At 43.1% G+C, this 17736-nt stretch overlaps 1 protein-coding gene across 2 annotated transcripts in view; it reads right to left on the bottom strand.

Annotated features, from left to right (window-relative positions):
- Window positions 1–5381: 5381 nt before the first annotated feature.
- necab1 (N-terminal EF-hand calcium binding protein 1) overlaps window positions 5382–17736 on the bottom strand; it is a 45152-nt gene continuing 32797 nt past the window's right edge. Inside the window, exons 9-14 of one of the 2 annotated variants that reach the window (XM_026156583.1) lie at window positions 14486–14533; window positions 11379–11396; window positions 10415–10527; window positions 8446–8523; window positions 6480–6571; window positions 5382–5986 (exon numbers count right to left, since the gene is read on the bottom strand). In XM_026156583.1, coding sequence (XP_026012368.1) covers window positions 5958–5986; window positions 6480–6571; window positions 8446–8523; window positions 10415–10527; window positions 11379–11396; window positions 14486–14533 — 378 coding nt within the window. In that variant the 3' untranslated portion in view covers window positions 5382–5957. The remainder of the gene's footprint in view (window positions 5987–6479; window positions 6572–8445; window positions 8524–10414; window positions 10528–11378; window positions 11397–14485; window positions 14534–17736) is intronic. The other variant, XM_026156584.1, reaches the window with a different exon arrangement.

The following is a 17736-nucleotide window of genomic DNA, read 5'->3' as shown; positions in this document are numbered from 1 at the left end:
AGGCTTGAGAGACGGCCAGGAGTAAGTGGTGCCAGGCGGCAGCGCCTGCAAGCCGAAGGGGCTGGTGGAGCTTGGCGTTCAAGACGAGGACGGACAGCACCAGCGACTAGGGACGCAGAGCGAACAGGCGGACGGCAGTAGCAACAAGAGCCCAGCTTGTGCACTGCGGGAGAGCAGAGGCGGCGAGACAGCCGGTGCCGATTTGCAGTTTTAAAGAAGCGGCGGGCGGAGTTGAGAGCTCTGCCCACCCGGGGTAAGTCTTCGACTTATCCCCTTTTATTGAATGAAAACTGCCGAAAAGAATAGTGACTGCCGCTCCCTCCCTTTCTTCAGCGTACCAGGACGCGGAATGCGGGGAGGAAGGCGAGGACTCCGCTGGGTTTCCCTTTTACATCACTTCGCTGGACTTTTTTAGTTCTTTGTGACTTTTATATCGTGGCGGATGCCACTGGACTTTTAATGTTCTGTTTTATTGATTTTTATTGTGTTACCCCTTGGCCAAGGTTGTTTTAATTCATTTTACATTTTTAACTATTTAAATATAATAAATTATATTTTAATTATACAGATTTTATTCGTGTGCTTTCCCTTGGCGGCTCCACTGCTCTGTCCGTTTGGAGGAAGGTTTCCTTCCTTTAAAAAAAAAAAGACACTGTGGAAATAAAATCACCTTCGCTCCGTTACACTATGTTCATTTTGATTTTTAATGGTTAAAAATTTTCTTTTTACTGTTACTTTTTTTGGATCACAAGGTTTAAAACCACTTAAAGGAACACACACACACACACACACACACACACACACACACACACACACACACACACACACACACACACACACACACACACACACACACACTATAAAAAGTAACTCCGCCAGTGATTCCGGATAAAGGAGGAAGGTTGGAATTACTGAAAACAATAATTACTAAGAGAAAATTAATTTGTAGTTCTAAATATATTCTAAATGATAAGCGGAAGCGAATGGATGGATGGATGTTATAAACTAATGGGAGGGAGATCCCCTATGAGCCCTAATATACTTATTATGACATGTTTAACTGCCAGTGAGACAAAGCCCATTTTTACTGCAAATGAGAAATGAACATGCCAATAAAGACTAACTATTCATTTCTAAGCAAAGTTACCCTCTGTCGTGTCCTTTGGAGCAGAATCCATGAATTTTGTAGTAATTCATGGATTTCTTCACACTGTCCTTCAGACAGCTGTTGGATGCTCCTGACAATGACACAGGAAAAAGAATTTGCATTTGATGAAGCATCAAATGCATCGGTCACTCTGGCAGCCAGCTGTGCCAGAGTGACCGAGTCCCAGGCCGAGAAGCCGAGGGTACCCCACCCCCGAAGTGGCCCGAGCGAGCCCCGGGCTTCAGGCCCCGATAACCAGCCACCAGGAGTGAGCCGGTGTGTACCTGTACGCCCATCCCCATCCCCAAACACAAAGAACCACCAACGCACCAATGTCTGAGGGCGTCTGCCACTGGCAGGGGAAGTGGTGGGGGGAGATAGGCCTCCATACCTTGGAGGGCCTGAGATGTCCCTAGAGAGGTGGCGTCTGATACCCAACCTGACATATAGACACAGACATACAGCCACACACAGATACAGACATCCATTCCCACCCTCATGCTCTCATACGCAATTACTCAACACTCACCCAACGTGGAGACAGACATAAATAAAGACACTGTACACACAATCACACTCCCCAAGCGTACTCTAAGCCCCAGGTCTAGGTACCCTTGCCCCTGGAGGGGGAAACTGCACCCAGACCCAGAAGTGTTACCCTTTTCCCTGCGGTGGAGAGAAGCAGACTGCCCTGGCTCGGCAGCAGCAGGGAGGCCCCACATTCCAGACCCCAATTGGACGGCCAACTCCTCCTCCTAGCCCCCCCCTCCCGCTCCAACAGGCTGCAGAGAACGTGTGTGTGCGAAGACTCCAAACCTCCCTCCGCCCGCTCATATGTAGTGTTGGTGTTGTGTTGTGTGTTCTAAGGTGCATTTAAAACCCAGGAGGGCATGGAGCAACCTGCGAGAGAGAGCAGCAGGTAAGTGCATAGCCCCTCCTGATAGCCCTAAATGTCTACATGTATTTAAAATTGAGAGGTGGGCAACAACGCCAGGGGCAGAATTGTACACCCTGATGGTCTTTTGGATTATGTGTAGCGTGCCCACCCCCAAGGTCCTATATGTATGTGTTATGAGAGTGTGAGTAATGTGAATGTCTAAGTTGTGGGATAAAATTGCACCCCCATACTTTGCAACCCACCAGGGAAAGGGGGCCCAGGCCCATCCGGACCGGGGCCCAGTTCAGCAGCGCCGCCTGGCCCCACAGAGCCCGAGACAGTCCACCCGACCCCACCACAGAGAAAAGTCTGCATACCAGAGCCATCATTAATGCACAACACATGTAGGATGGCCAAGAGAGCTTGCTTGACAACTTCCATTCCATATGATTTATCTGTGTGATCCACTATGTGATCACCAGAAAAATTGCATTTTAACCCAACTCACGTTCAGATGTGCTGTCTAAGAAACATAATTCTGAATGTTTTTCATTATATAATTATTCACCCCTGGCTGCAAATGGGACACCTAAGTTACCTGAGTAGAGAAAAAATGCATATGTAACCCAGATTATTTTCTGAAATATGAGATTTCTGATAATTTGGCAGTCATTGAATGCAGCACAGTGCCATGACCATAGCAGCCGCCTGTCCAGCAGCTGTAGAATTTCATTTTCCTCCTGTCGATCCGATGAGGAGCATGCTGTTTTCGTGTGCCCTGCCAGCTGGAAACTTGGGTACATTTAACATGAGTCGCCATGAGTCGTTTGGCTCTTGGCGAAGGCGGTTGCACTTTTCTCCTCTCTTCCTTCCCCTTATCTTCCCTGCTTAGCCTCTTGTGTCCTTGTCTTGTTTCGTGTGTATTACTTTCCCTCGAACAGTCGACTCACAACGAACGCAGCATGGTTAACACCTTGGAGACGCTTACAGCTGCCGTGAAGACTCAAAATAACACCATTGAGCATATGATGGGATACATCAAAGAGAGGCCAGCTCAAAATGAGACCCTTGAGCGAAAGTTGGATCACATCACAGAACGGCTCACTGCAGTTGTGAGGTCTCAGAATCAAATAATGACAACACCACGGACCAGAAGTTTGATACCATCATGGGGAGGCTCGCGGCTCTACAACGGAAAATTGAGAGACCAGTGTTGGAGTGTTAAAGATCAGCTTTGAAATTCTCCTAAGCTGCTCGCATAAAAGAAAAATCAACGACATCAACATGCGAACACCACGGCACCAGCTGCATGGCCCAAGGCTGGAGCCGAACAAAAACTCCCTGATAACAACTGTGTGATGACTATTCTTCCCATCCCATGCAAGGCCACCTGGGTTGGCTGGAAGACTGTTTACTTAGCCTGATAGGGTGAAGGACACTGTCTCAGCTGAACTATGGACACGCACACACACACATACTTCACTGATAAGCACTCACACATCCCCCCTCCCCTTCCAACGCCTTCGATGCTTGTTGCCTCCTGGGAACACGAGGCGGGTCTGGGCCCGCGCTGGTGAGTCGGCGCAGTGGCAGGATGGCTGTTGTGTTGCCTGGGATTACTCCTTTCCCCTACCCAAACCTGTTGCTGGTCACGCGCTCTATAATGTTGTGCTGGGGACATTGATGTGCTTTTTTGTGCAGAGGAGTTTTTTTGTTTCCTGTTCTCATGCTGTCCTCCTGTAGCCCAGCATAAGTAGAGGTCTCTTTTTTTTCCTCTTGTACTTTTCCCATTGTAGTGTACATTTCAGTGTTTTTCTGTAATGCAACCGTTCTGTGACTTGTATCCCCATGTGATGTCTGTGTTGTGTGTGTAAGGTCGGAGGGCGGGTTCATTTCACTGCAGTTTACTGCATGTGGCGAATAAAAGTTGATGATGATGATGATGTACCTTATTATGCTGCAGCAAGATGTCAAATCCACCACTGTGATATTTTGTTAAGGAAGAAAGCTAAATGTTGTAGAATCTGTGAATGAGGTTATTAGCAGGCTGGATAGCTGACTGTTACAAGCTAGTGGATAAGCAAGGCTGGCTACCATCTTAATATGGCGGCCAATACAAGGACAATTATCGAGTTTATTTGTTCATGCCTAAGAAAATTTGTTGAATAGCATTTATTTTTTCTGTTTATATTTTTACATGAACAAGCCTGTATTTTTATGATGGTAAGACTGCTGGATGAGCCGTTAGGGACATTGACACTGACTTAGTGGTACTGGAAGTCATGAATATGCTTTGGTTAATTTCCCTGCACACTTGTGTGTAGGCTGTTTTTTCTTTCCTGTGGTAGTCTGTTCCTGCTGGATGAACCACTTTAGGAAAATCCTCATCTGATGACTCCACTGAACCATCCTTCCTGGTAGATGGCCGTTGCTGCTAGCTGGATGCTTCTGCTAGCTGGATGCTATTACTGGATACTACACTGTTCCAACAGCTTGGTAGGAACAAATTGATGGGCTCAGAAGATGCACTTTACCTTTCCTTGAGCTTTTTTGGACTCAGTGTTTTTTTTTGGAAACACTGAGTGGAAAGACACTAAAAGAAAAGGGTTGTTGTTTAATTAAAATTGTTTTAATAAATTTATTTTTTAAGTGAGTGTGGTGTTCATTATGTGCTGAAGGTCATACTGTTCCTATAGTGGAGCAGCTCAGTCAGAGTTGCTTTTCCTGTTTGGGTGTGAAAGAAAAAGAATTAGTAGCAGTGGCTCCTAGCTTCAGTACTGCTATCTGTCCACACAGTGGTGCAGTTTGCTTAGCTAAGTATATATATGGAAATAAAATGCAAAGCTTAAGTCAGAATGTGTTAGGCTTTAAATGTGTTTGCTTTGGTCTTATTCACATGACCCTGCTTTATTTTTAAGTAAATTAATGTAGATATTAAATAAGGCTAATAAATAACGCTTGTGCATGAAATATCACTTTTACGTAATCATAAAAATAATTATATTTTTATAATCATAATCATAAAAATATAAACAAAGAAAAAGGCTGATTTGTCATATTTAAGATATTGTGACGAGAGACAAATGTGAAAAAAACACCAAGAGAGAGATGAAATCATTTCCACTCACAGAATGAGAAAAAGAAGCCCACAAATACACAATAATATCGTCTTTATTTATGCTTTTATCTCATTTTAACTCAATAAATGCTGAAACAACAGTATTATGGTTTAATGAGTTCTCCAGAGCTGCTACAGTTGATACAATTTCATCAACTAGTCACTCTCAGTCACTCACACAGATGCATACACACACGTCACACACACACACACACACACACACACACACACACACACACACACACACACACACACACACACACACACACACACACACACACCTATATACTTGTATGGCTATCTGTGAGGACATTCTTTAACAGACTTCCCAGCCCCAAATCAACTGAACCCTAAAACCAACAATGGGGACAAAAACTTTACACGCTGGTCTTCACGAATTAACCTATACAAACACACACACCTGTCTCATGAACTACTCTGGACTATAGATGATGTCATGTCAAACACTGCGATGAGATAATCAGATTGATCACTGTCTACTGAGATTGTTGCTTTTAGGATGGCCGAGGAACGTAAACAAACACGCGTGAGCTATTTGAGCTACCACCAAACTATGAAGGAACATGGAGGTCATAAAATAGATACTAATCACCATGACTTCACAAAATGTGTTCATCGTGTGTGTGTGTGTGTGTGTGTGTGTGTGTGTGTGTGTGTGTGTGCGTGTGTGTGCGCGTGTGTGTGTGCGTGTGTCAGGGGTAGGCGGCATTGTTGCTCTTGCTGTGGACTTCCAGATGTGTTGGCCAGTTGCTGTTTGTTTGCACCCATCAGTAAAGAGAAGTGTGTGTCCACGTTCAGTTGTTGTTGAGGACCCACCAGGAGGCTGCAGTGGAAACACAAAACAAAAATAACTGGCCCAATGCTGAAAGTGACACTTTTAAAGGTAGAAATAGAAAAGAGAAGAGAAAACCCCCACAAAATAACCATAAAAAACACATGCTAAAATATTAAAAATTAAATTATTCCAGGAGAGCAAATTGTGCCACGTTTAACCAAGAAAAGTCACTGTTAACTGTGCAGACAAGTAGACTGAGTCGTTGTTGATTTCCCAGTGTCAAGCTCTTAACCAATCTCATTTCTCTGATGCTTAATCACATTTGTCGGGTGAAATCTCAAAGCAGAGATCTCTCAGCATGACCTTTGAATAACTTCAAACACTGCAGAGCCCTGATTTGAATCTTAAAAAATCGATTGTTTGTCTGGAGAGGATTCTTTTTATGATTAACGGCAGCCCCAGCAAAAGCTGCCTGAATCAGTCTTAATCTTTTTCCTGTTGATGTCACACAGTTCACTGTTGATGCTATGGATGTTCTTACCAGGAACCAACATGGTGGTAATGGTCTCAGGAGTTTCCAGGAAGTCCACGTTCCCCCTCTGGAAGGTTTTACTGTAGTTGGTCTGTAGGTGACTGAAGAGCAGAAAAGAGAAAACTCAAAGATGGTTTCAGGTCAGAGCAGCCGCGATCGTATAGTGGTTAGTACTCTGCGTTGTGGCCGCAGCAACCCCGGTTCAAATCGGGGTCATGGCAGGTTTTCTACATAATTTCTTTCTAGTAAATAAATGAATAATTCTCATATTGATTTTGAGTTCAGCTGTTTGCGTAACACTAGTTTTCCAAATTATTTGCTATTAAAAGTCAATAAATTAAAATTCTTTAAACAAAAACAGAAATATGTAAACATGTACACAAAAGCAACTAAAAAACTGCCATACCAACAATTCCTTAAAATGTGCTCAACCTGATTTACTTCCTGAAAGTTTATGATCTTTAGGGGCAGGACTTGCAGAGCTGAACACTTCTCATTGGCTAAGTGTTCATGGCAGTACATCCATAGACAACATGTGAACAATAGCATAAAAAACCATTAAAAAAATATATTTATATATAACAAACATGGTAAAATAAAATTTGGACATAAACAGTCATAAAGGTTTATTCATAAAATCCATAAAAGTGGATTGTTTTTCCAGCAATGGAAATGTGTCTATAAGTTATAAGTTAGCTGAACAATCTGCAATAAAAAAACCCCGAGAAACTAACAACTGAGATCAGAAACTAGGAAAGTGTTTACTGAGGTAATCAAGTGAGCAGTGGGCTCATTTTCTTACAGACATCTATTGAAGTTTTGTGGATACATAACCACAAACTACATGATTGGGTCAAGTGAATAAGGCATCAGTCACGCTCGCCTAGAGACCTGGCAACCACTGGTTGCTAGGGAGAAATGTGTATTCCTTCACCCGTTGGTTTATGATTGTTTTGGTCACTATCAAGTTGCTGCAATCACCGGTTGCTGCAATCATACCAGCTTGTCTGGAAACAGTTTCCAGGTGGTAGTGAAACTGTGAAAAGTGCAACACAAACTGGAAATGGACTGTTGCCTAAAAAGTAAAAGTTGTCCTTTCAAAATATGACACAAAACTTTTAGTTTGAAGGACAACAATCTGTTTCTGGTTTGTGTTTTACTATCTGGTTGTATAATGTCCAATAATGTGAACAACTATGTGCACACGTAAGAAACCTCTATACAATCAGACCGCTATAGACGAAGCCCCCTGGTGGTCATTAGAAATAAATCAAGTTGATGCAGGCATTTCTGCTCTGGCCTCACTTCCTAAGGCAGAATTCTATGCCCAACTTTCATGATATATGATTTTATCAAGTTAACCACTCGGTCGAGCTCATAAATATCAAGTCCCTAGAAGCTCCACTTCAGATCCAGTGTTTTAGGTGTTTTGATTCTACTTTATTTAAATCTCCTCCATGCTTGTTGTTGCTACAGCCAGTGGCTTTCCTTCGCTTATCTGGTTTAATCTTTCTTATACAGTCTTTTGCATTTGTGACAACAGCTGGACTTCAGTGGAGCAGTTAAGGAAAAACAGCTGTCGCCTCAATATTTGCCTTCACGGTTCTTCAGACTGTGGCAGAAATGCAGCCTGAAGTCCTGAAATGCTGGCAGGTCTGCATTATTCACAACGGTTTTGTCTTTGATTTGTGATTTTAACCAAACAAAATGATCTTGTTATACATTTGCTTTCCCACGCTGTGCTTTTATATTACATTTAGCTATGTGATTTGACACTGGGAATGCTTGATTGCAAGCTGTTTGTTTGGGAAGGGATGGGTCAATGACTGTCTTTTTTTATATATAGAACTGGGAAAATTAAGTAGGATCATTCATTTTGATAAATATACATGATGTGACACAACAATATGTATAAAAATTCCATGTTAAAACATACATTCAAGTAACAACTACATTCTGACAGGCGAACACTTACTTCTTCCACACATTGTTGTGCTCCCAGAATTCATAGAGAATGAAGCGTGATTCATTTGCCAGCCGCTGAACTGCGATGCTGCCAAACACAAAACACGAGAGCGCACAAGTCATGCAGTTACTAATTAGTGTGCCGCATCATGTCGCCCAACACAGCTTCTCTGCCCGAATTGTGTCCTACACTCTGACAGCATGCGGGTATTGTGGGTCTGTCAAAAACACTGTGTGGTTTCGTCCTGATGTTGAGGCTTCATGCAGCAGGCTAGTGTTTTATTAATCACAGTTTAACTTAAAAGTGAGCCTGAAACATGACTGAGTATTTAGAGAAGCAATCATGACAAAGCATATAAATGTCAAGCTGTCCTTTAGGCTGCTGGGATTAGTCTAAAACCAGAGTGACAGTATGTGAGAGCAATTTGTTTTGTCCTGCTGAATTTACTCACGGAGCGACTCGGGTGACAGAGCTTCAGATTTTTGGGAGGTTTTGGCAGGCAGAAATGCAAATGTTATTTTATCTGCTTTGTTGTGATCGCACACAACAGTAGAACTCACAAAATGTCCTGAGCTATAACAGAAGACTGATTCTTTACTCCTATTAGGAGGACAATGGCTCAAACCAGCCATATGTATTTAATTTGATATAGATTTAAGTCACTAGTCAAGCTTAAATTTCACTACTACACTGTAATACACATATGATATAGGCCACAAAGGATGCTGTGTAGTATTGGGGAGTGGTGAACTAGTAGCTTATTAATAGTTTAGCAATGTTCATATTTCTCTAGTGATTTAATAAATTACTTTTTTAAATTAAAGGTTCAAATCATACAGTTCGACATATAAAGAATATGTTTCGGCCTTCTTCATAACTCTAACTAATCTTCCTTTAAACAAACATCTGACCTTTCTGTTTTTCATTTGTGCAAGTAAGCATTAATTTTTACTGTTTAGAAGAAGTTGCCGCAAGTTATTCTTGCTTGTTGCAGTAAGCCTGCTCAGGCTTTTGTGGAGGACAGGTGTCATTCCTGTCCTCCACAAAAGGATTAACAGTGGTGTAAAATGAAATAATATAAATAATAGTATCTCCCTCTGCAGTTCCATCAGAGGGACATAATACATTTAAGGCCAATAAGTCATTAAGTGACTGAGGCAGGTATGAGGCAGTATATTCCAGGGTCTTTTTATGCTAGAAAGATTTTACGCTAGGTGGCTAATACGTATTTACATATCAGTGTCTGTTTGAACACTTTCCTGTGATTATTTTCATGTTGGGTTGAAATAATTAATTTTCCCTCTGCTGGTACTGCAGCTTATTGCAACTTCTTCATGCATGTGCATTTCACACTTTGAAGCAAAGGGGGAAATGGACACGCTGTCTATTACATGCCTTGCCATGATAGTGGGTTGGAATGTGTGTGTGAATGGGTGAATGGGACATGTTGTAGAAAACGCCTTATTTGCTTGAGTAGAGAAGCACTACATGAAAACCAGTCCAGAAGTGCATTAAGGACCGGTTGAACATGTGTCCCTAATAAAGTGGGCATTTAATGTATATTGGAATTGAAGATCACCTTCATTCTTCTAATTGGTCCACGAGTTGACATAATTATCAAAAGGTCAAAGGTGAGGCTCTTGTCTTTATATCAGAGTGTGACTTTGTTTCCTTCACTGCTAGAAGATGTTTAGTTTTGCTTATGCAGCATTTCAGTGGAATCTTATTAAAACACATGCGTTATGATTTCTGTTCCTTAAGCTGCATAATTCATTAGAAATGCAAGCAATATGTTAAAAATAGTTTCTAATGCCAGAAAAGCAGCTGAAATATTTTTAGTCTCAGGTTAGGGCAGCTTCACAAGACCTGTCTGTCTGCCCGTCTTAATCAAGCCTTTACAAAAATGTGAAAAATAGAAAGGATAAAAATAAAAGCAGTAAATCCCTGACACAAATGAACAAAGAGAATATAAACTGACTGCAAACATCCAGTCTGGGCACAGGCGCACTCCATGTACTGTCTGAGAGCCAAGCGAAACTCCTCCAGCTCTTCTTCCAGCACCGAGAGCTGCCTCTGAACTATTAGGATGTGCTGCAGAGACAAGACGCAAACACAACATTTAAAGGCGCACAGACGTCAGACAGACAGAGGCTGCTTCTCGTATGTTGAGAGGCCGTTTGAGCTGAGGTGTTTGTAAATCTGGCAGGATTTTGAATTTGCTCAGTGCATTGTGACTCACGCAGAAGTGTAAAGTGAAAAATGATCATGTCTCATAAGGTCTTGGCATCAGCTTCTGAATAAATGTGCCAACACATTTGCTCAGAGACCAGAATATGACCCCGAATACACATTTAGAGGAAGCATGTACAGACATCTTGTTCAAAGGTGTGAACAGCAGGGTGGGGGGGGGGGGAAGCTGGTGTACCCATGACTGTAGAAAACCTGCTAATCATTTCCTGTGGCTGATGAGGAATTGTTAACAGCAGCAGAGCAGATGATTAGAACAGGAAGTGAATGGTCTCCCTGTTGGCTATAAAGCAGGCAGTGTGTGTTAATGAGGGTGAGACTCTAGGAAATGAAGGTAAGTCAATATAATGTCTTTTGAAATGACTGAAACACGACTGCGGGTGTGTGTATATATGTGTATGGGTGTGTCTGATGAAATGCGCACACTTTCGCTCTCTCAGTGGCTAATTTGGGAGAAAGTCACCCTCGCACGCATGCACACACTCAGGGACGCATCCACTCAGGCATGTTAACGCACACAAACACACATCAGTCTTGTGTTGTGGGTCATTATTGGATTACTCAGCAACCCATTTATTCCCAGTGACACACAGCAAATTAAACAAAATTACATATTGATTAATTCACACACAAAGAGATGTCTGCATCAAATTAGTAATGAGAATGACAGTAGCATGAAACATTCATATGCATACCTTCATTTGGAGCTGCCTCTGCAGTAGGATACAAACACAAATCATTCCATAAACATAACGCACACATATTGTGTTATAAAATAGCCTCACTGATGCTCCTTAGGCGTCTTCTCTCTGAAACAAACTATTTAAATCCCACTTTCTTCTTGTTTGGGCACATATAGTACTGTACAAAAATCTCAAACAACCTCTTATTTTTTATATTTATCTTCAAATGAGCCAGACTTTTTGTAAATTTCCAAAAGTGGTCTTAACAAACAATGATCCAGACTTTCAGAAGGTCTTTAAAAGCGTTTATTTGTGTGAGAGCCTTTTCAATAACTTTAATCAGTTCATTCCTTGTGCCTGACCATTATCAGAAGGGGCCATTCTAAAAGAACAGAAACAGGGAGAAAAGTTGATACACAAAAACATACTATAACACTATTAGCGATGGATTGAGCCTGGACCTCGTTATTATTGAAGCAGTGTGGGATCATCCTGACAGAGAACAGAACTAAAAGCAGTCAGAGAGGGGTAGCTAAAGACGTTTGCACAGTGCTGTATAAAAACAGCTTGCAAGAACTATTAGAAGTGTAAGAAGCATCTAAGGTACAGAAACTTTAGTTGAGCTATCCACTGAAATTATCAATATGACACAAAGATTTTAGTGGTTTCATGTCACTTACAGTTTTGAGTTCTCACTCATTAACACTGTCCTTTGCAGATAGCTCAGGATAGCAAATAATTTAGCTGCAGGACTTGATTTGGCCCTTATCTGTCAGAAACCTTCATCTTAACTAACGTGAGATTGTTGTTTTTTTTTTTCCACAATTTCATATTTGACATACGTGAATGTGTCACATCACGGACCTCCAGAGATGTCTAAAAAACCCTACATGCAATGAGGGGTTCTCATGTTAAACATGTTTCATGTGCTTCTCTCAGCCGTTAGACAAGATAAATGTATCTGTTTTATATTTACAAGGGTTAAGTGGCAGTAAGGTGTTAAAATATAAAATAGCTATTTCCCAAAATAATGATTGAAATTGCTTTTGCATTAAAACTTTGAAACTAATGCATGAAAAATATAAAATATTAGATGTTGGCTATGCTGCTGAGATTTTCATGATGGAAGAAACTAAAGAGAAATCCTGTTAGTGCTGGTGTTGATGTGATAGTCAGTGAGTCATCATTTCAGCCATGAAATGAGTGCCAGGCAGCTCAGACTGCAAGAGCAGTTACTGTTTCCTTTGGCATGTGGACACACACACACACACACACACACACACACACACACACACACACACACACACACACACACACACACACACACACACACACGCACACACACACACAAACCGGCACATTCAGCGACACAAATACAAACCTGGAAAACATTTTGTTTGTCAGTAGAAGTTTTACACTTTGGGTAAAAAGAAATGCATGTCCTCCTGCAATGGTGGGAATCAAAAAGTAATCACAGTACAGTGGGTATGTGATGCGATGAAGACAATCATCTATGATACATCAAAATATCTGTGAAGGAGGAAGTGTGTGTATATCACTTTTAATCAACCTAAATGACATTGTTGTGCCTGACTGCCATTTTCCTTCTGGGACTTTTTTCTACTTTAGTCCAAGATTTTTAAGTTTTACTCACCCTCGTTTATCTGCAAGCACGAGGAGTAATGACCCTAATGCAGTCACGTGAAGAAGAAAGTACACCTTCAACCAGCTCAAAGCTTTAACGAATCAAGACATAATACAAAATGGTTCTAAAATTATGTAATATAACGTCAGGTGAACAACAGCACGTGACATTAAGACATATTGCAGCATGACATTATTTATTTAGCAAAAGCTAATCCAAGCCTCACTTCTTAACGATGCTGGTTCAGTTTATTGAGGTTTCTACCCATTTGTTTATGCATGGCTCTCCTCAAGTTCCACCACAGGATTTTAACCAGGTTGAGGTCTGGACTTTGACTGGATCATTGCAACACCTTGATTCTTTCCTTTTTCAGTCTTTCTGTTGTCAATTTGCTGCTGCTCATATTTGTCTCTAGGATACTTTGGTATACAGAGGAGTTCATGGTTGATTCAGTGACTGCAAGGTGCCCAGGTCCTGTGGCTGTCATCAAAGTTATCACCTCTCTACCACCATGCTTGACAGGATGAGGTGTTGTGCTAATATGGTGTGTTTGGTTTTATCCAAAGTTTGGTCTCGCCAGTCCAAAGGCCATTGTTACAGGAGGTTTGTGGTTTGTTCAGGAGAAACTCTGCAAATCTAATCTGTACTGCCATGTTCTTTTTAGAGAGAAGAACCTTTCTCCAGGAAAATATCCGAATCCTTGTTCAGTCTTTTTCTAATCGTACTGTCATGAACTTTTACATATAACATGCTAACTGAGGCTTGCAGGTCTGAGCCGTAGCACTTGGGTTTTGGTAGTTTCTCTGAGGATTCAGTGGTTTGGACCTTGGGCTGAATTTGTTGGGACTTCCACTCCCAGGAAGAGCTGTCTTTGAATGATTTTCTCTTCTTTCTTACTGTAAAATAAATAGTTTGGAAATGTCTTTTTCCAGATTGATGGGAAGCAACAGTTGCTTCTCTACGATCATTGCTGATGTCTTTGCTCCTTGACATTGTGTCATCACACCTGCATACAGCAAAATGCCAAAACTTCTGTTTTTAGAGATTTTTAGACCTGGTTAAGAGAAAGAGGATACACTTTTCCACATCTAGACTGCGCTTTTTGATGCAGGCAAAACATCAGAGTTTGGCTCCAGCATAAAAATAAGTGATGATGTATTGTTCATATTTTTTCCTACTGCTGGTCCTGTATTATTCACATGGCCAGTATTCTAAGCTATGGGTTTTTGCAGAAACAGTACAAGAACACAGAGGCACTGTCGACTCCCTAGCTCACACGTCCTCGCACCTTAATGTCTGCTCCCTACTCTAACTGAATATTGAGCCCTAAACAAACAGATGGAAGATAAAGACAGACAGAGCAACTTTAAACTCTGCTGTTGCTATGACAACACTGACTGGCCTCCATGTGAGAGCAGTGAAGTGGTCACTGTGGAAAAACAGGTGAACAGTAGATAAGTAAGGAAAAACAAACCGATTTGCTCTCCAAGACCTCTTCTTCAACGGGCTCCAGACGGATCTCCTGTGGAACAAAAGGAAGTGATGAGTCCTTTACCAGTGACTCATTTTCATTTATCTCAGTGTATAACCCGTCATTCACAGTCTTTATTTACAAGTATTACACGGCCCATTGGTATGCTTTTACAGATTTATTGTCACATATATGAGCTGTTACTACCATGAGCCATAAACTGCAAACAGCTCTAAATGCTCAGTTCCAGGAAGCCTTCTCTGCTCCTTGTTTCTGTACGAGTCTATGAAGGCAAATATCTTTCTATGACCATCTAAGGCCATATAATTACATGTCTAGTGTGAGCATAGAAGCCAACCCAATCACAAGAAAGCTGTCTTGAGAAGGAGAAGATAAAATGGGTTGGTGCAGACAGAAGATGAGAAATATGAATAATGAATTATATTATATATAAACTCTGAATTATACTAAGCCACTCAAAGATACTCCAGCAGCTGAAAAAGAGAAAATCAAGTCACCATAAAACCTGCAGTGACTGATTTTTCCAGCTGTTGGCAACACAAACAAGTTGCAGAACAGAACAAAGAAAGAAATATCCAGACAAACCAGTTGTTTTTTTTGTTTTTGTTTTGTTTTAGTAGAGCTCTTTTTTTGGTAATGATCTCATGAGCTCTAAGATTTATCTTCTGAGTCCTTGTGGTTACCATGTATGAGTATAACTACATAATAAATAAATTAATAAATGCATTCAATTAAAACAACATTACTGTATCGATACATTTTTAAAAATTAAAATATATAAACCAAAAATGAAAATAAAAAATTGAAATCTTCATAAAATAATTCAAAATGTATAAAAGGATGATTAAAAATACAAAGAGAGACATTAAATAATGAAATAAGGATATTCTATTAGATTCCTAAAAGCATTACAGTTTTTTACAGACGCTAGGACACATTTCTCAATACTTAGGTCACTTTTGCAAAACTCTTCACACAATCCTCCTAACTGACCGTCAGCTTGGCAAAGCAGTTCATTTCACATTCAAAATGCACTACAACTACCAGAACACTAGCAAAGGTTGACAGCCGACAAACACACTTTGTCACCCACAAAACAATGACCTAAAAAACACTAACAACATGTAGCATTACACAGTGTTTTCTTGTGTAAAACAAGGACACATCTCTGTTTATAATTTCAATATATGTTACTGGAATGAATCAGACATCATGCAGAATTCGTTAATATTTGTTTATGTATTTTTTTATTTTTTTGCACTAAGTAATCCCAAAATACAAGAATTTGTATACACACCATCCACTGATACACATACAATAGTAATGCTAATCTACTCGGTCTTCTCCATTTGGCCACAGGTTCTCATCCACATCACATCTTATGTCATCTGTCATGAACCGAAGTTCCGAGCGCAGGCAGGACCCAGTAGCAGAACACACACACTAGGGTAGGAGCGAATAAAGAAAGTAATATTTATTGCAACTAAAGGTGTCCCGTGAGGGTAGCCTGAAAAACAACGTATGGAACCAGAAGAAACCGAGGGACCGCGCAGGGAACGCCGAGAGCGGGGCTGTGAGAGGGGTGATAGCCGGGCCGAGTGAACCAGAGGGGGGTGGAGCTCCAAAAGGGGTCGAGACGGCGAAGCTGATGGTGAACCAAATCTCAGGCGGACAGGTGGACAGGCAGGTGGCTCGTAAACAAAAACACGCCGAGTTGTGATCGCTGAGAGGCGACTACGGACTGGCGTGGAGCAGCAGGTAGGGCAGGATTAAATAGTCCACCTGATGATCGCCTGGGATGGGATGCAGGTGTGGGGTTAGCAGCCACGCTCGTGGGCGTGGACATCCCAGCAGCACCCCGGACGCCGGGCCGCGGACCATGACAGTACCCCCCCCTCAAGGGTCGCCCCCAGGCGACCGGCCGGGACCCCGCCTGCGGAGAGAAGCACGGAAAGCAGAGATGAGACGAGGGTCCAGAATGAAGGAGCGCGGGACCCAGAGGCGGTCCTCGGGGCCGTACCCCTCCCAAGCCACAAGATACTGCCAGCCGCGCCTGCGCCGGCGCGCATCCAGGATCCGCCGGACCGCATAGGCCGGATGGCCGCCGACGAGCCGGGCGGGAGGAGGGGGCTCGGAAGGAGGGCACAGGGGGCTGAGGCGGACCGGCTTAAGTTGAGATACATGGAACGTGGGATGTACACGCCAAGAGGCCGGAAGCCGGAGCCTGACCGCCACCGGGTCGATGACCCGGTCCACTTCGTACGGCTCGATGAAACGGGGAGCCAGTTTGCGGGACGTGCCCCGGAGCGGGATATTCCCAGCAGCCAACCAAACCTTCTGTCCCGGCTGGTAGTCAGGGGCTGGGGCGCGGCGACGATCGGCGTAGTGCGCCTGTCGTTCCTTTGCGCGCAGGAGGGCGCGGCGAGCGCAGCGCCACACACGTTGGCAGCGCCGGAGGTGATGAGGGGCCGACGGGACGGAGAGGGACAGGTCCTCTTCCGGGAAGAGCGGAGGCTGATATCCGAGGGACGCTTCGAAAGGAGACAAGCCGGTGGAAGACGAGGTGAGAGTATTGTGGGCGTACTCCACCCAGGGCAGGTAAGTAACCCAGGAGGAGGGGTTTTGACTGGCTACGCACCTCAGCATAGTCTCCAGCTCCTGATTAAGGCGTTCAGTTTGCCCATTGGATTGCGGGTGGAAACCGGAACTCAAACTGACCTTGGCGCCGAGAACGGAGCAGAAGGTCCTCCACACTTGTGAGGTGAACTGGGGACCGCGATCGGAGACAATGTCCAGGGGAATTCCGTGGAGCCTGAAGACTTCCGTGACTAACGCTTGGGCAGTCTCAGCAGCCGAGGGCAGCTTGGCTAGCGGGACGAAGTGGGCGGCCTTAGAAAACCGATCCACAACGGTGAGGATGACACATTTTCCAGAAGAGGTGGGGAGACCGGTAACAAAGTCGAGGGAGATGTGAGACCAGGGCCGGTGGGGAGTAGTGAGTGGGTGGAGCTGGCCCATGGGATGTTTCGTGGATGATTTATTACGAGCGCAGACGGCACAGGCAGACACGTAGTCCCTCACGTCCCGTAGTAGCGATTTCCACCAGAAGTGTCTGCTGAGGAGGCGCGCCGTTCTGCTCACGCCCGGGTGGCACGCGAATCGTGCTGTGTGGATCCAGTGGATGACTGCTCCCCGGGCGGCAGCGGGAACGAAGCGCCGTCCTGGCGGTCCAG

The sequence above is a fragment of the Astatotilapia calliptera genome, chromosome 22 (assembly GCF_900246225.1).
Source record: "Astatotilapia calliptera chromosome 22, fAstCal1.2, whole genome shotgun sequence".
Classification (NCBI taxonomy): Eukaryota; Metazoa; Chordata; class Actinopteri; order Cichliformes; family Cichlidae; genus Astatotilapia; species Astatotilapia calliptera.
This window is presented reverse-complemented; position numbering and strand designations above follow the sequence as displayed.